This window comes from Esox lucius, chromosome 11, assembly GCF_011004845.1.
Source record: "Esox lucius isolate fEsoLuc1 chromosome 11, fEsoLuc1.pri, whole genome shotgun sequence".
Classification (NCBI taxonomy): domain Eukaryota; kingdom Metazoa; phylum Chordata; class Actinopteri; order Esociformes; family Esocidae; genus Esox; species Esox lucius.
In genome coordinates, this window is record NC_047579.1 from 50,233,027 (window position 1) to 50,254,666 (window position 21,640).

At 41.0% G+C, this 21,640-nt stretch overlaps 1 protein-coding gene across 3 annotated transcripts; it reads right to left on the minus strand.

The window, feature by feature from the left end:
* Positions 1 to 400: 400 nt before the first annotated feature.
* Positions 401 to 21,478, minus strand: LOC105013443 (ral guanine nucleotide dissociation stimulator-like 1). Of its 3 annotated transcripts, none has more exons than XM_010874979.3 (16): positions 20,442 to 21,478; positions 17,955 to 18,244; positions 15,982 to 16,026; positions 15,533 to 15,896; positions 15,193 to 15,438; positions 14,943 to 15,049; positions 14,515 to 14,584; positions 13,490 to 13,561; positions 12,992 to 13,078; positions 12,814 to 12,846; positions 9,272 to 9,393; positions 8,332 to 8,421; positions 7,980 to 8,106; positions 3,287 to 3,589; positions 2,960 to 3,074; positions 401 to 1,967 (listed from the first exon to the last, which is right to left on the minus strand). In XM_010874979.3, the coding sequence occupies exons 1-16, from the start codon at positions 20,463 to 20,465 to the stop codon at positions 1,828 to 1,830; spliced, it is 2,235 nt and encodes a 744-aa protein (XP_010873281.2). In that variant the 5' UTR covers positions 20,466 to 21,478; the 3' UTR covers positions 401 to 1,827. The 3 variants fall into 3 exon arrangements, with proteins under 3 accessions (XP_010873281.2, XP_010873282.2, XP_019906822.2); XM_010874980.3 differs by having other exon boundaries at positions 14,943 to 15,046; positions 20,442 to 21,476; XM_020051263.2 differs by lacking the exons at positions 17,955 to 18,244; positions 20,442 to 21,478 and adding an exon at positions 17,777 to 17,913.
* Positions 21,479 to 21,640: the final 162 nt, after the last annotated feature.

A 21,640-nucleotide genomic window follows, 5' to 3' on the forward strand; every position in this document is an offset into this window, starting at 1 on the left:
AGACCACATCATCTGTGGATCTGTATTCAAATAAGTGGGACTAAGGTGGTCTGCATGAAGCCAGTGGGTATTAAGTACCAGGTCAGGAAAGGGTTAAAGATGTCTGTAAAGACACCTACTAGCTGAGGGTTTTCCTGAACTTCCCAAACCTTCAGAATGAATTTCATACAGCTCTACATAGTTGCACAAACTGGTCATTTAATGTCAGTGGGAGTTTCTCATTGTGGTTAAATGTACAGAGACAATGTGTTGCTCTTGTGAGCCAACGTGTCTCCTGGTAACTTTTTCAAAAGGAGGCCGGACAGGTTAGAGGAGAAACATTTGAAACAGTGACTGAGATAACATGGGGATAAATGCAAAAACAACACCAAATTAATTTAACAAAAATGTGAAAACACAATTGTGTTGACCTGTTCAGAGCTTTATGTGATGTTGCACATAATCAGAAAAGTGAGTTTTTGAGACAATACATTTTATAATTAAAGTGCCGGCCTTTTGTATGTCCTGTTGCTTGAATCAGTCAGGTTTTCATTAAGGTTTTAGTATTACCTTTGTCTTTTGACCAATCAGGTCAAAGCTCTCACAAGACCAATGAATGGATAAAAGAATTGTGCTGTCTGTGTTGACGGAGCCAAAGAGACAGTCCTCTTCTGAGAAGACAAATACCGGCTCATTTGGAGATCTCAATCTGGATTCAGAGATCAAATTACAGAGATACTCTTACTTGCTGTAAGTCGTTAGATAGTAGACAGTCTACATCACCCGATGTACATCACCCGGAGCTCACTTGCACCTGGATGAGGTCAATGCTTTGGCAGGCAAAAGGACTCTGAGGTATTTCTAGCATCTAAGATTTACAGTGGCTTGTTCAGTGCGGGGATTTTCTTTCTCAATTTGGCAAAACCAATTTGGTGCAGTGTTGTAATGTAAAATATGTATTTGCATTATAGTCCACATAACAATTAAAAACACGAATGGATCTGCTGTAGAGTCTTAGAACAATAAAAAAAAAACTACAAATTAAATACATGGAAATAACTTTACATCTGTGATGACTTATTCAATCTGGGATATCAAACACTCAAATAACCTTGTCAGGTTCAGAACATAGACAGATTAGTCCCCTACCCTATATCCTTTGGGAACAACTACAGCCGAAAATGTACAAACACTGAAATGCAAGGGAGAACCTTTAACAACACACAGCATCATCATTATCATCGACCTCTCCATGACCTACACGAGAGACGGTCTGTGTCCCTAAATGGTATGTCAGGGCTCTGGGTACAACAGCTGACCGTAGGTGCCTGTCAGGAATGCAACCCAGCCAGTCAGGACAGCCACTCCTTTCCCCCTCAGGGCACCGATCATTATCACCGGCTGATATGCTGATGACAGCAGAGTGATCCTGGTCAGAACATTCCCATCCACTTCTCAGGGGGGCAGGTCTCTTTGTGGGAACAGCGGCCGTGTGTGACACGTGCCCTTTTGCTGTTCCGTTGACCCTGTTCTCTTTCAAGACTCACGGGTTTGGTGGGGACCGCAGGCAATCTCTCTACGAGTCCCGCGCTGGGTTTTCCACGGGATGTTCCAGGTGTCACTCGGAAGAGACAGGAAACAGTGTGGTCTGGGTGTGTGTGTCTTTCCAGTCTCTTTCTATCGTCCCTCAACCCTTTTCGACTGAAAACAACACAGGGCGTCTGTTCATTGCAGGACATTTAAACATGCTTTTCAAAACGGAGAGTTTACTAAACTGAACAAAAAACAACAACATTTGAGCCAAGTCCTGGTTCTGTTGGAGTCGTCATCCTTGCCATATAGTGCAGTCTACTTTGAATAGCGTCCAAGGCTGGCGGTTGCACACAGCGGTTTCTTTTGACTCTTTGGACGCTGGTGCAGAACAAAATCATAGTTTGCTGATGTAGACATGGCGTAGAAGACATTTGCCTTGTCTGGAATGATTAACTCTGAAAATAGAATAAGTGGGGTTGGCATGACCAAGGAGAACATTACATGAGTAAATTTTTTGTTGACAAGGTGAAATAACTCAAACATAGGATGATTACATTTGTCCAATTTGGCACAGAAAAACTAGGCCATGTGTAACTTGGTCAGAAAGAAGGGCAGTGGCACTGTTACAAGCTGTCTCATTTAAAACATGGCACTGTCACAAGCTGTCTCATTTAAAACATGGCACTGTTACAAGCTGTCTCATTTAAAACATGGCACTGTTACAAGCTGTCTCATTTAAAACATGGCACTGTTACAAGCTGCCTCATTTAAAACATGGCACTGTTACAAGCTGCCTCATTTAAAACATGGCACTGTTACAATCTGCCTCATTTAAAACATGGCACTGTTACAAGCTGTCTCATTTAAAACATGGCACTGTTACAAGCTGTCTCATTTAAAACATTATCTCTGATTTACTGTATGTGTCTTTCATCATGCTAAATAATAGTGCCTCAATGTCCCATAAGGTCTGCCAGGATAAAAAAAAGTACCTTGTAAATGTTTTACCTAGTATACAGGCTCATGGTTAATCTCTTAACTACAAGCTTATTAACTTCAAAACTGCTCTCCAAGAAGTTTTTTGGGGGGGTGAAAACTATGGTGAACTTATATAAGTATTTGGAAAGTGACACTTTTTGGGATTTGTTTTCCACCACTTTGAATGGGAAATTACAGTTTCGAAGAACCAAAAAGCTGTCTTCATCCGATGAACAGTACTTGAAGTCACTTACTAGAGGGAAATAATGAAATCTAACTCTTGCTTAGCATCTGGCAAAGTGATCTGGCCCCAAAGTCCACACTTCAATCGTGAGAAGTCGTACATGAAATCACCTTGTGGGGCGTTTTAAAGCTAAGAAAGCATTTTTGCAGGAAGGGAACAAGCCTACAAATGCCCTTGAGTGGGCATACAGTATGTTCTGTGTAACAGCGTTGATTGTGTGCTTACCTCTTTCCTGGGAGATCACTTGCCTGAGGGTGAAGTCTTGGCAACTCATGTGCTCCAGGTTGTGTTTTTCCAGGGCCCTCTGGATCACCTGGGCAGTTTTGTCCTGACTAGTCAGCTGAGAAGGACATGCAAGAGTCAAAAGAGGTATTAAGTGGTGTTAAAAAAAAGAAAGTGTACAGTTTGTCTTCAAAATCTCCCTTAATCCACCAAAGTTTATCTTAACTTCATATAATAACAGCCCCCATGCAGAGCTTGAGTCCTAGATACATTTCCTTAAATGTTGCAGCAACAGTTTTGGGCCCCAAGATAATCCCAACCCAAGCTCACCAGAATGCTCTTGTACATGTTGCCATTGCCAGCTTCCACACTGACCCTGACTATGCAGGAATCCGCCACCTGCCTGTTGTAGAGGGGGAAGGAGGTCATCGACACTGAGCGCTTGTGATGGGAGACCGAGGTAGGTTTAGGACAGGCAGCCTCAGGAGCTAGTGCAACAGTGTCTGTCTGAGAGCTGGAGGAGATGGAGCCGTCGGGGGGGCAGGCGATGGAGCCGTCTGGGGGGCAGGCGATGGAGCCGTCGGGGGGGCAGGATAATGTGTCAGACACATTTTGACAGGAACTGGACAGAGACTGGGACAAGGGAGAGACACAGGAAATCCATGAGGTCTGTTTGGAATAGTGAATTGTCGTTTTATTCTGCCTGAGATTCTGCATGCCTAGAGACAACGGAAGTATCCAGTCGTGCTTCAGCAGTGACGTATGTACTGGATTCAGCAAACACCACTCATTGGCTACAAGGAACTGGTCAATTTACCCTTCAGTTCTCAAGGACCGAAGGTTCTATGGGCTTCCAATGCGGATCCCTATTATATATGGGAGATTATGCAAAAGCTACGTAATTACATTCATTTGTGAATTGTGTTATTGCGTAACTACCCTAAACATGTCTCAGTGTCAACAGTGAAGAGGAGTAGTACACATTGAGAAGTACACGAGATCATCAGTTTCTTGACAATTTCTCGCAAGCAATAGCCTTCATTTCTCAGACCAAGAATGGTCTGACAGGTTTCTAATGATCACATAGCGTTTTAAAATGATTAACCTGGATTAGCAAACACAACGTGGGCCTGGATCACAGGACTGATGGTTGCTGATGATGGGCCTCTGTACGGCCGTGTAGATATTCCATTACAAATCATCCATTTGCGGCAACAAGTGTCAGTCAATGTTATGCTATTTAAATGGGACAAATATTTATTTAGAAAATTCCAAAATAGACCACAGAATTGAATGCGATCAATCTAGATACATTTATTGAAATCTCTTGACAGCCTTGTTATAAACCCATTGCTATAAACAGCAAGGGCTCATCAGCCTATTGTGGGCAGTCTACTATTAAATACATTTGCCCGCAATGGTGTTGATAAAACATGGGTGAGTGAGGTTTGCCTTCAGATAATGGGCTGCCGACACCAACTGCCTTCAGGGACCAAAGTGGAGCTGATAAGCAAAGGTGTATTGTCTCCATATCACCAGCCTATTTTGGGCCTTTATCTTAGCCATCTTCACGCCTGTATGGACCTGACTGCAGGGTACCGGCATTGGTAAAATGCAACTAAAGGACATCTCCTCGCATTCAGGAATGAGCCATTAAAATGTCCAGAGAACATCAGGAGGTTGTGTTATGGTTCCCCGTATGTCCGGTGGCTGTGTTTGTAGTACATAGTGTTCATTTTGGATATTTTTAACAGCATTAACCAGCGTGACCATTGTCTGACTCACACACAGAGGGAAAGACAGAGAGAAAGAGAGAGAAAGTTGTAGACTGATTTTATGGACAGAAAGATTCTGAGTGCAACGCAGTACGTGAACGTTTTTTTATTGATATTAAGAAAATGCTGTCTCTCCAATTTTGATATGTCAGCATATTTATTTTTATAAATATACATAAATAATATACCAATATATAAATGAAATCACAAACTCAGTGGCCAATTCATTGCACTCTCAGTGGCACAACCACATTCATGAAAATGGATTTGCTCCCACAGACAGTGAATCAACTAATTAAGCAGGCAGACAGGCATTGGAACACTGAGTTACTGTTCGATTAAAATCTAGAATAAGCACAGCGAGTGACCGAAGCAACTTAGAGATTGACATGATCATCAGTGCCAGGAGCATAGGTTCCAGAATAACTAGCTTTCTGGTCTGGTCAAACTCAACAATGTATTGGGTTTACTGACAATGGTGCGAAACAACACCCCGCTGATGAAGAATGACAAGAATCATGCTAGCTAAAATGCAGGACACAGACTGGAAAATAACTGCTTAGTACAACAATGGCGTGCAGAGCGATACAGCACGTCATTGGAGCTAGTAATGAATGGGATTTTGCAGCAGAAGACCACATTGTTCTCCACTCCTACCAGCTAAAAACAAGATGTGGTTCCGCATTCTCGGTACAACTGAGAAGTGGAAAAAACACGGCCTGAATCCTGTTTCGAGTCATGCTGATGACAAAGGCAAGATGTGACATACAGTATGCAGCATGAGTCCATGTGTAGCAGAATTAAGAACACCCATTCACTCCACAGCTAGCTTGAAATGTTGTCAGTGAGGCTATCTAATTGGTACCTCATGTGTAACTTAAATGGTTGGAAGGTTGTCAAGCACTATTATCCAGAACGTACAGTTACAATTAGGGTTAACTAGCTTGCTCAAAGAAAGAATTACAGATGTTTTACCTCGCCGGTAATGAATTTAGAAATCTTTCGGTTTCTGGTCAGATGCTATAACCATTAAGCTATTCACCACCCGATGACCAATCTTCCCAATGTTTAAGTGGACCTGTTCCGTCTTAGCAGTGTTCTGGGATGCATGCACACGAACAAACATTCAGGCAGTCTAAATGAGTAGTCTCCCAATTACTGATTGGAGAGTTGAGCAAATAGATGTAAAGCAGTCAGACAATGAGTGATGGTGTTGGCAGGAGCATACCCAGACATGGAACTCTTCCCTAAAAATCGAGATTTTGCCCAACCACCTAACACCACTCCATAGATTCAGAACACAGCTTACAGCTACCGTTGTACTGGGCCAAACTTAAGGTTCTGCTTCCAGAAAACAACCAGTTTTTTGAGAGCTGGGAGGGATGTAGCTTTGGACTTTGTAACAACTTTGGCCAATGTTATCACAGTCTTAGCTAAAGCTGAAGCTGTCTGCAGAATTCAGTGCACAAATATTTATGTTGGCATATCAGGAATTGCCTCTTATATTACATTTAATTGTTTTGCGCCACACTTAAGCAGAAGACAGATCATTGAATGTTTAAAGAGGTATTGTCTGCATCTCCTTTGGGTTGGAGATTTGCTCAGCTGAGCTGGTAAACTAATTAGCTAACGTTGGCTGAAATTATGACTAGTCTGTGTCCACATTCTGATTCTATAAATACTGGTGTTACCACCATCCTGCATAGCTATTTAAAACTTGCTCAGCAAGAAAATATCAGAATTTCCACAAGATGTGTTTTTTTGTTAAGATTAAATCAGATTTCATCGAGAGTAAAGGGGTGTCATTTTTTGCTAAAAGAGCAGTGGACTGGATTTGAGGTTAAACACATACAGCAGCAATACGTGTGCAACAAGACAGCATTTTCTTTACGTTAAGCTTTCCCATGAGACAGACAGATATTAATGAGGTTGACTATAACATGAACTAATCACATACAGCAAAAACTACAGTAGAATAGAGACAATTTGCTTAAATCTTTTGAACAAAAAACTACAACAAAGGCAGTTGCTAAATAGAATGGATATACAATTCTGAATAAAGTCAATGTGGGAAGTGAATCATTTTCAAGGGGGAAAAATATAGGAGTTTAAAAATATAATTATTACAACCAGTATGTAGAAAATATAGATAAACTGGCTTAAATGAAAACCCAATTTTTGCATTAAATTCTATCCAAGAGGGGCAATCCAATCTGATCATTTGAAAAAACGTCAAAAACTACTAAATCAAAGTATTACATCAGTGATCTTTAAATCAGAAACCCTAGTCAGAGGCTCTTTTAAATGGATAGGAGAGCCCAGTAGCTGTTCAGTGGCTTTTTAAAAGGGGATAGGAGAGCCCAGTAGCTCTTCAGTGGCTTTTTAAAAGGGGATAGGAGAGCTCAGTAGCTCTTCAGTGGCTTTTTAAAAGGGGATAGGAGAGCCCAGTAGCTCTTCAGTGGCTTTTTAAAAGGGGATAGGAGAGCTCAGTAGCTCTTCAGTGGCTTTTTAAAAGGGGATAGGAGAGCCCAGTAGCTCTTCAGTGGCTTTTTAAAAGGGGATAGGAGAGCCCAGTAGCTCTTCAGTGGCTTTTTAAAAGGGGATAGGAGAGCCCAGTAGCTCTTCAGTGGCTTTTTTAAAGGGGATAGGAGAGCCCAGTAGCTCTTTAGTGGCTTTTTAAAAGGGGATAGGAGAGCTCAGTAGCTCTTCAGTGGCTTTTTAAAAGGGGATAGGAGAGCTCAGTAGCTCTTCAGTGGCTTTTTAAAAGGGGATAGGAGAGCTCAGTAGCTCTTCAGTGGCTTTTTAAAAGGGGATAGGAGAGCTCAGTAGCTCTTCAGTGGCTTTTTAAAAGGGGATAGGAGAGCTCAGTAGCTCTTCAGTGGCTTTTTAAAAGGGGATAGGAGAGCTCAGTAGCTCTTCAGTGGCTTTTTAAAAGGGGATAGGAGAGCTCAGTAGCTCTTCAGTGGCTTTTTAAAAGGGGATAGGAGAGCTCAGTAGTTCTTCAGTGGCTTTTTAAAAGGGGATAGGAGAGCCCAGTAGCTATTCAGTGGCTCTTTAAAAGGGGATAGGAGAGCTCAGTAGCTCTTCAGTGGCTTTTTAAAAGGGGATAGGAGAGCCCAGTAGCTGTTCAGAGGCTCTTTAAAAGGGGATAGGAGAGCCCAGTAGCTGTTCAGTGGCTTTTTAAAAGGGGATAGGAGAGCCCAGTAGCTGTTCAGAGGCTCTTTAAAAGGGGATAGGAGAGCCAGTACCTGCATTCCAAGCGTGGTGGGAGGGGACGAGAGCTCTTCCATCTCTGAGCCACTGGACCCTGAAGACGACACACTGATCTGGTCGATGTGGGTATTCCTGCTGGATCCCTCTGCCCCAGTTAGGAGTCTACAAAGAAACAATAACAGACTGAAAAATGCAAATGCACAAATTTGGTCAAACCACATACAACCCCGTTTCCAAAAAGGTTGTGACGCTGTGTAAAATGCTAATAAAAGCAGAATGCAGTGATGTGCAAATCATTCATCCCTATATTAAATTGAAGATAGTAGAAAGACAACATACGAAATGATGAAACTGAGAAAAACATGCCCATTTTGAATTTGAACTCACGAGGTGAGTTTCCTGCTGAGTTTCCGGTGGCTCCAAGGACTGGGGGAGGAGAGGTCTACTGGAGGCTCCAGGTTTCTGGACAGTTCATAGCTGTGGCAGATCGTATAAAAATACAATCATGAGCATTTCCGTGTCATTTAGATGTAGATATTGTACAGTTTCTGGTTGAAATCTGAGGGTTTTTTGGCACAATTTTAACACCAGGAGTGTTAATTACAAGTGAATATGAAGCAGAGCTTCCTAATGGGGCCATGACCAGTACATTGTAATGTCTTTTATTTATTGTTAAAGTGCAGATTTTTTAAGTTGTTTTGGTTTTCAAAAGTTATAATACATGCATTATTAACTAGTTTTCAATGCTCTTAGCAAAGACAACAAAAATAGTAAATTAGAGATTCATTCATTTCCACGTTTCATCTTCAATAGAGTTGGCTCTCAACTCTATTTGCAATTTTTTCACAATCAGAGTTTTTGTTTAATATAATTAAAATGTAAGTATTGTATAGGTTCTCTCGCTCAGAGTTCAGAATAAAGTGCATTGAATGACGTCGATTCACATCTACAAATTGTTCAGGTTTTTATAATGACAGTCAATATAAGTCGATGTGTTTGTCCTAGAACGATGGGACAGTTTCCATTCAGCGTTGCAGTGCTACGCTGCTAATGTGCATGTGACACGCCACTCCTCCGCAGCCTGAATCAGTGAACGAGCATGTGGACATGTAGCCCAAAACACCAGCGTCATTCAATGCGAACAGTATTAACACAGAAAAGCAGTGCTGTCTGATTAAACAACCACAAAGCGTTTGCATAAGGGAAGCCCATCTAAAAGAAATTACCTCAGGAGAGTAAATTATGACACAATTCGGTCCATCAACTCTTACAAAGCACAATCTCCATACAGCGCCTCATTGCACTACTTTAAAAGCACTGGGCTCACCTCTCTTGGTCAGTAAGCAGCTTCTGACCCTGCAACCAGGCATGAATCCTAATGTGATGGGGCAGATTATACTGGGAGCAGGACATTTGAAGCTGCTGGATCTGGGAGAGAATCTCAAACTCCTGCAAAGAGAGAGAAGAGAGACATTGTGAACCCATAACACTGGAACTAGCAGTACCTGACAACAGGATTAACAGTCAGAAAGCTCCAATGAAAGCGGTCTGAGAGGAATATTCATCGTACCCAGCCAATACCGTTGTCTTAAGATATGTTTCAAGACAACTTAAGACAAATATTGTTTTGTTCTATATAACCTTTATTTAACTAAGTGAGAACCAATTCTCATTTTCGAGGATGATCTGACCAAAAGCATTTCAATAATAAAATACAGTGGACAGAATAACATAAAAACTGTGAGAGTCAAATAAACATTAAATGACAATAATTCCAGTGGGACACATGTCGAGACAGGTAGGTGGGATTCAGCGGGTGCAGTGATCAAATAGCAGCTTAAGGAGAAATATGAGTGTCAACAGATCTACAGTAATATTTGGATACTGACACAGGTTTTACCAAAATATATTCAAGTTACAGTTAAATAATGAATACTCTCAGCTTTAATTTGAGGGTAGTCACATCCAAATTGGAGGAAGGGTTTATGGAATTACAGCTCTTTAATATGTAGCCCCCTCTTTTTCAAGGGACCAAAAGTAATTGGACAATTGACCCAAAAGCTGTTTCATGGACAGGTGTGGGCTTTTCCTTCGTAATTTCTTCATCAATTAAGCAGGTTAAAGGTCTGGAGTTGATTCCAGGTGTGACATTCGCATTTGGAAGCTGTTGCTGTGAATCCACAACATGCGGTCAAAGGAGCTCTCAGTGCAGGTGAAACAGGCCATCCTTAGGCTGCAAAAAAAATACATCCATCAGAGAGAACATTAGGAGTGGCCAAATCAACAGTTTGCTACATTCTGAGAAAAAAAGAACGCACTGGTGAGCTCTGCAACACAAAAAGGCCTGGACGTCCACAGAAGACAACAGTGGTAAGATGATCGTAGGATTCTTTCGATGGTAAAGAAAAACCCATTCATAACATCCAGCCAAGTGAAGAACACTCCAGGAGGTAGGCATATCAGTATCCAAGTCTACCATAAAGAGAAGACTTCACAAGAGCAAATACAGAGGGTTCACCACAAGGTGCAAACCATTCATAAGCCTCAAGAATAGAAAGGCCAGATTAGTCTTTGCCAAAAAACATCTAAAAAGCCAGCCCAGTTCTGGAACAGCATTCTTTCGACAGATGAAACTAAGATCAACCTGTACCAGAATGATGGGAAGAAAAAAGTATGGAAAAGGCTTGGAACGGTTCATGATCCGAAGCATACCACATCATATCCAAAACACGGTGGAGGCAGTGTGATGGCATGGGCATGCATGGCTTCCATTGGCACTGGGTCATTAGTGTTTATTGATGATGTGACAGAAGCAGCCGGATTAATTCTGAAGTGTATAGGGATATATTGTCTGCTCAGATTCAGCAAAAACTTTACAGATGGACAATGAAAGCAACCCAGAAGTTCTTTCAGGCAAATAAGTGGAATATTCTGCAGTCAATCACCTGATCTTAACCCGATCAAGCATGCATTTCACTTGCTGAAGACAATACTTAAGGCAGAAAGACCCACGAACGAACAAAAACTACATCATGTACTCAACACTCCTGAAGCAAGAAGCCATGGATGAGGTAAAAACAAAGGGTGAACTACTTTTGGGTACTTGATTGTACTATATCTTTTGTTTTCTTAGAAAGCACATTCCCTAAAGCAGGGGAAGGCATCCTCTTGGAGAACCGGTAATATATGTACCTTTCGTAAAGAAAACATGAGCGAGCAGGCAAAACACATGTCTTTTATTTCTTATCGGATTCACATTTAACTGTAGGTCATAACAGAATGGCACAATCATAAAACAAAACATGGCAACAAAGAAAAATAATTACTGACCCCAGTTCAAATGTCTGCATACCCTTAGTTCTTAATACTGTGTATTGCCTCCTTTAGCATCAATGACAACGTGCAGTCTTTTGTAATAGTTGCCTATGAGGTCCTGAATTCTTGCAGGTGGTATAGCTGCCCATTTGTCTTGGCAAAATGCCTCCAGGTCATGCAAAGTCTTTGGTCGTCTTGCATTAGTCGCACGTTTTAGATCTCCCCAGAGAAGCTTGATGATATTAAGGTCAGGAGACTGTGATGGCCACTCCAGAACCTTCACCTTTTTCTGCTGTAACCACTGGAGGGTCAACTTGGCCTTGTGCTTAGGATCATTGTCATGCTGGAAAGTCCAATTACGTCCCATGCGCAGATTTCATGCAGAAGAATGTAAACTGTCTGCCAGTATTTTCTGATAACATGCCATCTTTCATCTTGCCATCAATTTTCACAAGAGTCCCCGTGCCTTTAGAGCTCACACACCCCCAAAACACCAGTGAGCCACCACTGTGCTTCACAGTGGGGATGGTATTCTGTTCACTATTGGCCTTGTTGACCCCTCTCCATACAAAGCGCTTATGGTTCTTGTAAAGCTCTATTTTGGTCTTGTCACTCCAAATTGCAGTATGCCAGAATCTATGAGCCATGTCAAGGTGTTGTCGGGCTTATTGTAACCAGGCTTTTTGTGGCATTGGCGCAGTAAAGGCTTCTTTCAATTAAGGCAACTCAACCAAGCAGCTCATTTTTGTTCAAGTATTGTCGTATTGTGCTCCTTGAAACAACAACACCGTCTTTTCCCAGAGCAGCCTGTATTTCTCCTGAGGTTACCTGTGGGCTTTTCTTTGTATCCTGAACAATTCTTCTGGTAGTTTTGGCTGAAATCTTTCTTGGTCTACCTGAACTTGGCTTGGTATTAAGAGATCCACGTATTTTCCACTTAATAAGTGATTGAACAGTACTGACTGGCATTTGCAAGGCTTTGGAAATCTTTTTATATCCTTTTCCATCTTTATAAAGTTCCATTACCTTGTTACGCAGGTCTTTTGACAGTTATTTTCTGCTCCCCATGGCTCTGTATCTAGCCTGCTCAGTGCATCCATGTGAGAGCTAACAAACTCATTGTTTATTTATACAAAAACACTAATTGCTATTTAAGAAGCCACAGGTGTGGGAAATTCACTTTAATTACCGTATTAACCTGTGTGTGTCACCTTGTGTGTCTGTAACAAGGCCACACATTCAAAGGTATGTAAACTTTTGATCAGAGCCATTTGGGTGATTTCTGTTATCATTATGATTTTAAAAGGAGTCAAACAACTATATGATAATAAATGGCTTCATATGATCACTATCCTTGCATGATCAGTCATAATTTCAAAATCGGTGCCAAAATGTCACAGTTTCTGCCAGGGTATGCAAACTTATGAGCATGACCGTAACCGACCCAACAGAACAGGTGGTTAGGTTGGTCAGGTTAGACAAAATGCGGGCATTCTTACAGGGACAGGGCCTACTCATTAGTGATGAAAGACACACAGAGCACGAACAACTTACCCTCCTCCTCTTTTCAAAGTTTATAAGGTCACCCTGTCAGAAAGAGTAAATGTAATCAATACACGTAGGTATGACCTATCATCGATATTAAACAGATCGGAATCAGCTTGTGTAAATACTGAATACATTTCCAGTGGATGCATTCAGTTTTAGTCCGTGTCCACCACTGCTCTCTTACCTCCACAGTGTCGGGCAGAGCAGTGTCCAGCATGGTGAGAACGGTCAGGTACGTGCCCAGGTAAGGGACCGTCCCATTGGAGATGCTCTGCGAGAGAGGAGAGTGAGAATGTCGGCAGACGATTGGCGTTTTAATACTTTAGGGTCCGTGTGTATGAAGCAATAAAAAGGGTTTTGGTTTATTATTATTGTTCTTTCATAACCTAGTAGTCTTTAGCTATTTGAAACGTGTCAGAAACTATGACGGCTAAAGATAGGGTTGTCTCTTGCCACAAGACTCTTGTGATCTTTGAATGTTTTTTTCCCCTAGGAGGGAATACCCGTAACCCCTTGTGGGTTCTATAGGTGAGGAAGGGTTAACATGTGACCTCACAAGAAGCAAAAACTGCCATTGTAAAAAATGAATAGGCAATACTAGGATTCCTCCTTCCCTTTTTCCTGCATGGTACCCAGTTATGAAATCCCATTTGTTTTAAATGGACATACACAGAATGCTTACCATCTGTCTGGAAATAGGACATTGCTTGGAAATCTTGGGAGAAATGTTATCTGGGGCAGGTTGGCTTCCATCCTAAAATGGGGTCAGACAGATGCACATATCCATCGGCATGAATTACCTTGCAGTGCCAGCTTTTCTATTTATTTCTACTGCACATGCAGATTTAACAACTATTGTGTAATTCAAATCTGCTTTTATCAAGTTTGTGAGGAGAATACCACATTGTTGTATGTATTTGATTAAAGTATGTGAACAATAGTTTTGAGATCACTGGTCAAAAGCATAAATACTGTGATGCTGTTGACACAGATTAGAGGCTTCCTTTCTGGGAGAGGCTTTAACAGTCTTTAGAATAGAAAGATTGAACAAGGTTTGGACTATAAAAAGTCAACACACCCCTGTTGGAATGCCAGGTTCTTGTGATGTAAAAGAGTGAGACAAAGATAAATCATGTCAGAAATATTTCCACCTATAACATGAACAATTCAATTGAAAAACAAACTGAAATCTTTGAGGGGGAAAAATAAAAAATAAAAAGGTTAATGTAAGGTTTTTATTTTAAATGTTTCCCCCTCGAAGATTTCAGTTGTGACATAATTTATTTTTGTCTCACTCTTTTACATCACAAAAGCCTGGCATTTTAACAGGGGTGTGTAGACTTTTTATATCCACTGTATGTGTGCAATGATACAATGTTCAATGGTATATGTCCTAGAATGACAAAATGTTTATTAAGGCGACAGACTGGTTGTTTTTGTACTATCAGACATGAACTTAAGGTCAGTTAGAAACCAGTCCTAACGGTCTGACACAAAAACCTAGAGCTGATGGAAGAAAATAACACCTCTTTCTTTGCTTTAGGACACTGGCTTACTATTAACACTGTTAGGCCATTTCACCAAACATTAACCTGAAGATGGGTTTAAATAAGTCATAAAAGCATAATGTTGAATGAAAGTAAACATTTGTACAGAGAATAAAGTAAAACATTAATTTAAATAATTACTAATTTACCGACTTCTTACCTCCGCGAGGATCTCTCTGTTTTCATCCGGGAAAGTTTTAGAGAGGTTATCAAAAATGGCCATACTGTCCCTAAAAAAGAACAAGTGACATAAAATAAACTAGCATACTACTACAAACTGAATTATGAAGATATTAATTCAACTTTAAATTAAACTTCTATAAAAAATTGGCAAAGCATTGCAGGTTAACATCCAATGATTCTTGAATTTGACAAAGTCAAAATGGTTTGTTTCATTGTGTTATCATAACACAAAATATACTACATCAAAAGCTTCCGTGACCCGGCTGCTTTGCAAGACCGACATTATTTAGGGTTAAAACATTTCCTGACCCAAGGACACCATTGTTAAAAATGGTTGATAAACACAGTCAGTGTTATTGGTCCATGACTGAAATAAACATTCCAGTGTCACGCTACAGCCCATACCTACACACAGCAGCCCAGGTCTTCCTAAGCCGGTATATAGCATTGGATTGAAGAGCAGACAGGACGGCTCTCAAAGACGAGAAATTCTTCAGCTGCCGACATTCCTGCTTCAAAGAAATGTCAAAAAGTTCAAGCCTGAATAAGGACTTAACGTACAAACAACCTGGATACAGAACAACCTTCAGATTACACTGAGATTTAACACAGTGTCCCTTAATGACTAATTGACCCAGGTTACTAAATGACTCACCTGAGCCACTCTAATCCACTTCTCAATGACACGAGCTCTCTGAGCTGGGCTGGAGGCCCTGCGGACAGAGGTGGGGCTGGAGTTGGTGGAGGTGGGCCAGCAGAGCAGGGAGGTGATGACCCGGTTGGTGACAGAGTTAAACTGGGCGATGGTGGCGCTAACAGTAGGACATAGGTTCTCCTTCTTGTCTCTCTGGGACCACACACAGCCCAAACACTGGAAGGGAACCACCTTCTCAAACAGCTCCTGGGACACAGGGAAAAGAGGTCAAACGAAAGCACTTCGAAACTGATCCACTGAGAACGCGTGTTCAGCGCAAGCTTCCATGATGGGCACTTACAGCGTCCAATCGTGTGAGCTGTTCTGCAATGCCTGTGACTGAGAAGTCCATTATGTCATCTTGATCAGGTGGTTGGTCCCATTCTGGGTCTTCCTTCCCAGAGCATTCCTCTCCCTGATTCTTTTCGGCCTGGGCGCAAGGGCCGCAAGTGTCCATTTCTGGTGACGTAAAGAGGAACGTCCGAACCTTCTCAGTGCTTTCCCTTTGGAACTTCTTAAGCAGAGTTTCCGAGCGCTGGGCCAGTAAACAGAAGGAGTGACGGTGAAGGTGATCCAACAGCAGCCTTAAGGAGGTGTAGTGAGGGGGATCCCGGAAGTCCTCACTGTACTCCTCCAGCCAGGTCTGGATCAGGGGCGAAAGAGGCCTAAGGACATAACACAGTGAGATGAAAACAAGGCCTCCCCTCTTCCAGTTTTAAGGAAATACTTTTTTATCAAGGGCCAGCATACCTCCTGTAACATTCACTGTTGTCCACATCTGAAGGCACATCGTTCCTGTGGGAGTCGGTTGGAAAAATGTCAGACACATCTGAACAATGGCTTGACCACAATCCCATTGGTCCCATTATTCTTTAGGCTTTATCTTTGGCCTGTCCCTAAGCTCTGTTGTTTTCCTGACATCACTCTAACCACAATCTGAAGTGACTCCAAACACTGTAAATAATTGTTTGAGTTGCAAAACCTGTAATGGCTACCTACCTGTTGGGTGCTTAGTGTCATTACATCAAAGATGGTGAAGTAGACATTTTGTCATGGAAACAAGAAATGAAAAATGGTCTGACGAAACGTGACTAAAATACATAGATATTGTTCAAGAACTGTATTTAACGTACCCTCTAATCTGTGTCCAAAATAACATGCGGAATGCAATTTGGCTGATCTTTAAAAGTTACTGTCTTGACATGAATCTTTCAAATGGGTTGTGTTTGCAAAAAGGCAGGTCAAGATAAGATGGTAGGAAGAGCATGAAAAGGTGCTTCACTCATGCAATTCCCCACTTTTGGCCATTGCAATAAAAATTTACATGAAAGAATATGGTTTTAAAAGACTGGAAAATGAGAGCTGCTGCAGAGTAACTATGGAAACTTGTGCCCAATTCAGTTGTTAAACTACAGAGAAATATGCTATTATATTAAACATTCGAGTATAATCAAAGGGTATTATCCTAAATTAATTTAGATTTTGTCTTTTTTATTGTATGCTATTTTCCTTGAAGTATTTTAATATTGATTGAACCTTTATTGTATACTAACCAAGTCACTTAACAAGGTTGTGGTTCGGGTGGACTAGTGGTTAAAGCCTGATCAGTAACCAAAGGTTGGTAGATTCAATCCCAGAGCCAGTAAAATGGAAATGACAGCACCAGAGCATGATGACACAGAATAGCAGCAACACAAGAACAAGGCACAAATGCATCTGTGTGTCCATGAATGAGTCTTTAGCTATGGCCATGGAGATAAAACTATTCATCTAAAATGAAGAGCAAGCCAGGGAACGCTTTATAAATAACCACCAACCAGTGGCTCTCGCGTTGGGTATACAATGACATACAGTATAGTGTTGCTACATTACACAACCTTATGTTTTGACAACTGAATGGTTCAGGGTGGTACAAATGTTTAGTCATCACAATTACATAAGATTAATTACTTAAAACAGATGAACATCTTTGGTTTTGAGATGGTGATTTTGTTACACTGGGTGGGGTTTACAGGACTAAAACATGAAGTAAATATTCAAGCTCAAAACTGAATAAAGAATTCGTACCAACTGGCGACCCACTATAACCAAACCATCAGTCAAATGACCACCATCCATTGTCACAGTTATGCTGATATACTATGCCAGGTCATGGTTCATTTAATTTACGTGTTGTTTCTCCCATTTTCTTTTGTCACAACTTCCCAAAATCAACAACATTAGACATTTTAAAATGTAGATATAGTCCTTCTACAGATTCTAATTTAACAGCCGTATATAGGTAATTCTAGGTTTCTGTGTAGGCTTTGAATGGCATTCATTAAATGTGAACACACCCCAAATATCTGCCCCCCTGTTCTAGCAATTTCACTATTATGTGAATAGAAGGGATGAACTGAAAAAGTGTTCTACACTTAATTGTTTTGGCCACCAACTTATAAATAGTTTAGCTTGGTGACTTCTACAAGATGTTCCCTAATTAGTAATTTACACAATATTTCCAGATTCAATGGGGTTTCTAAGCAGTTTTAATGGGCCGTCCAACCTCATTTTCTCCCACTTGCTCCATTTATTTCAGTGTGATAATTGTGTTTTGTTTCTCTTTCTGTGCTGGTGACCACCATACCAATGCACCTGACCATCTTCTCCACATTATCTTCTGACCAGAGATAACAAAATGTCTTCAGTTTCCATGTGGCATTTGAGTGATGAGTATGGCCCACCTCTGGAAGAGCAGCTCTATGAGAGCACTGGTAGTAGTAAAGGACCGGTAAGTGGAAAGGAAGATCTGTCTGTAGCCAGGCTCCTGGACACAGGGATCCAGAAGGTGGTTCACCAGCCTATTCAGGGTGGCTGCCTTCAGCCTGCGCACTTTGCAGGTCCGGTACTGGACAAAGGAAAAACATGGCTGGGCCTCAGTGGAATCAGTTGGTATCTGTATAGGCTCTCTGTGAAGGGTGATCCCATACAATGCCCCTTCTTCAAACTCCTCGCCCCATTCCTGCACTGGGTTCTGGATAGAAAAGTGAACAAGAGAAGGGTTACAGAGAAACCCCTGCAAGAAGATGCAGAGGCATGTTTCAGTCTTCTATCACTATAATATTGAAGCATGCAGGACTAGTCACTTCATATTTGTGTTTAGAAACAAAGGAGGTCAAAATCTGGGTGACCACCATCCAAAAGCAAACAGGACCTCAACTGCAACACAATGACTACGCAACACACGTGTATAATAACAACCACATTACAACTCAGAATGATAATACCAGTCTAGAGTTAATAGGGCAGTGACAGGACAGATCTTACAGACCATAATTACCAGCTGTGTGACCAGACTGATGTTTATGGTCCATTACAGTAAGCCTATAGAGACATCTAACCTGGAAGGTCTGTGATAAAATGTGTTATTTTGCTCTCGTTAGCAGTTTATTCAGCTGACTGGTGAAATGACAAATGCATGTTTCCTTGTTTTCTCTGTGCGCACATACACACACACACACACATACAATTATCATAGGTGCTTCACACAGTATTCACACCTTAAGCAAAGAGAGACGTATATAAATTGTGAGGTGACTTTAAATGTTGAAATGACAGCCCTCCAATATTCAACAGCTACTGTTAGAGAGAAGACAAAGCAAGCACTCAGCGCCATGTCGCTGGTTTGATGTCAATGCTTTCTTCATGAAATGGCTGGCATATTAAGCAGGAGCTTGACTCTGATGTTTACCAAAGAACATGGGTTCCTGACAAAATAAAAGGACCACAGCTTTTCTATTGAGGACAAGAGCAGTATGGTACAAAGATATGGCACCTGGTATAATAATTCAAAAGCCTTGTTCAGATTAATCATTAATAAATCTGTATGACGCCCCTTTGAAATATGGACCTATTATATCTAACGCTCCTTCCACTCCTCCTTCCATCATGTCCTTATGCAAGACATCCATACAAGCTGTCATCTAAACTTAACCTCTGTTCTAATGAACCCCTCCACTCTCTGTCCACCCACTTTCTGATATTATTTATGCTTTCCCTGTAACTCCCAGAACAAAATGGTATTGTTTTAATTCTGGCAATTATATTATCTATGTAAGATCCTCTGAGCAGATTACAGACATTAGCTTTCAGAAGCAAAAGATACACAAGTGCAGAACAAAATTAAGTACAAACACATAATCAGCTGAGATGGAGCGCAAAAGTCTCCAGATTTTCTGTCAAGACTAGTATCCAATTTTCCAGATTGTCTCTTGGTTTTATTTATCTTTTATTAAACATACCCATATAGGGATGAAATGGAGAGGTTCCTGAATTATACTGTAAATAGGCATTTATTCAACTAAAATGCCAGACAGATGAGATAGTTGCAAACATTTCAGTGGTGGTAAAATTATATACACCTCACAAAAGACCAGGCCAAGAAAAGGTGCTCAATTCAACATAAAGGAAGTAAATGTGGATATAATTTTTATATTAAATCCAAACAGAAACTTGACCAAAAAGAGTTTGGTTTTCAGTAAATTGAAATGGCATTACAGTCAGATGTACCTTTTTCAATCACAGGATTTGGAATTTCAGTTTTTAAGGATTTCAGTAAGAAAATGGCCCTCGTATGCATAGGCAGACAGTCGGACCAAAATTCTAACGCAATAAAAATGTTTTTGGATCACACATGATACAAATTACAACGTAATAGCTACCAAGGTCGCTACAATAAGAATAGCGCTAGCTATTTATTGTTGGAAAACGTATATTGTTGTACATCCACTCAGTTTTCCACTCGAACTTGCCTATCATGTTATAAGTGGACTTTGAGGCCAAGTGAGGCATCATCTGTCAGTCTACAAATCCCACAGGCAAATGAGTAAAATAACAGAACTGATAGATGCACACACTTAGTGTAAATGGAAAGACGTGCAAGAAGCAAAATGTACACTAAAGTCCCACATGTATACTAAGCATTACAAAACGTTTGCAGCGTTTCTTCTTGATTCATTTGTTGTACATATTTAACACCGACAAAACACTATAGTCTGATTTATGACCCATATATATATATGATCAAACAGTGCATTTTGAAAAATTACAATAGGCCACTGTTAACAAAATACCGAAAAAACAATAAAAGAAAAAACTTGACCAATTGATTACAAATGAATAGCAAACCATAAATTTCTACTTCCAAAAGTATTATGTAAGTTGTGTATTACCATTGATATCTCCCATTTGCCCATCTCGTCAATCACGGTCTGTGGTTTATGGTGTAATGAATTCCATCTCGTTGAGATTAGCAATTATGAAGCGGAAAATACACATCCACACGAAGGTGTTTAAGTTGACGAATGGATGGTGATATAAAAAAACTTTTTTAATGAAACATATCTTCTTGAACTGTGTTCATTAAAATATCCTAGTTTATTTTTGTATCTGCTCTTCGTCACATTTTACGTCCGCATACAGACACCATATCATATTCGAGAGCTTCTTAAAACAGTAGACTTAACAGCCATATCAATGAAACACTATCTCCATGGATAACATCACAAGTCCTTCCAAGCGGTGTTATACGGTCTCACCTGAAACTCCACGTTTATATACGGTGGGTGGCGCCTATACAATAACACTGAAGGCAGTCTCAAGTAAAGGGGTGTGGCTGAGTGCGTGGGGTTTGGGGTGCCGAGTTGGTGGTCGGGCGCATGTTTCGTATATTAGATTAGACTTTATTGTCATTGAACTGTACGAGTACAGTACAACGAAATGCAGTTAGCATCTAACCAGAACAAGCGCAAATTCTCATTGTTTTACTCGGGGGAGCCGTGGTTCTGCACGGCTGAGTTGTGACTGGGACAGAAATGGGAGTGATATGACATGCCACACGAGCAGACGGGCTTGCGTCATCTGTCTATGATGCGCATGTGGGAACTAGACGGGTGTTTGGAATCCGACGGGCGCAACGATACCAGCGTCTGTTCAGCTGCTGGCAAATATCCCAGCAAATCTTTCTGGTGACATTCATAACAGGAGCAATCAGTTGCACTGCTAACATGGAGTCTACAACAGAGGGTAATAGTTAAAGACAGAGAGACAGCTTGATCTGATAGGGCTGAGGTGAAGTACAAAATTGACCTTAATCAGCTGAGGCCGGTGCCATGTAGCAGTGGATAATAATGATGGTTGTAATTCTACAGCGGAATTCTCAAAGCTTGTTGGCCAATGAACAGGGGTTCAAGCAGTTTGTGGTGGCGAGCTAAGCCTGACTTGACCTATGTACACAAACCATTTCTCAAACCAAACGTGTAGTTTGACATACAGGGCTATGTGGTAGGTCATCGATACTGGGAGGGGGCGGGGGGCTCTGCCACCCTTATAAAACAAGGACTCCCTCACAGAATGTTCGGTGGTGGTGCCA

Bases quoted from the DNA above. Each gene is read 5' to 3' on its own strand.
- LOC105013443 (XM_010874979.3), bottom strand. From the start codon at position 20,465: ATGGGCAAATGGGAGATATCAATG. The intron at 18,245-20,441 runs GTAATACACAAC...TTTTCTATCCAG, and splicing joins GCAAATGGGAGATATCAATG to AACCCAGTGCAGGAATGGGG. The intron at 3,590-7,979 runs GTACTGGCTCTC...CCCTTGTCCCAG, and splicing joins CCACCACGCTTGGAATGCAG to TCTCTGTCCAGTTCCTGTCA.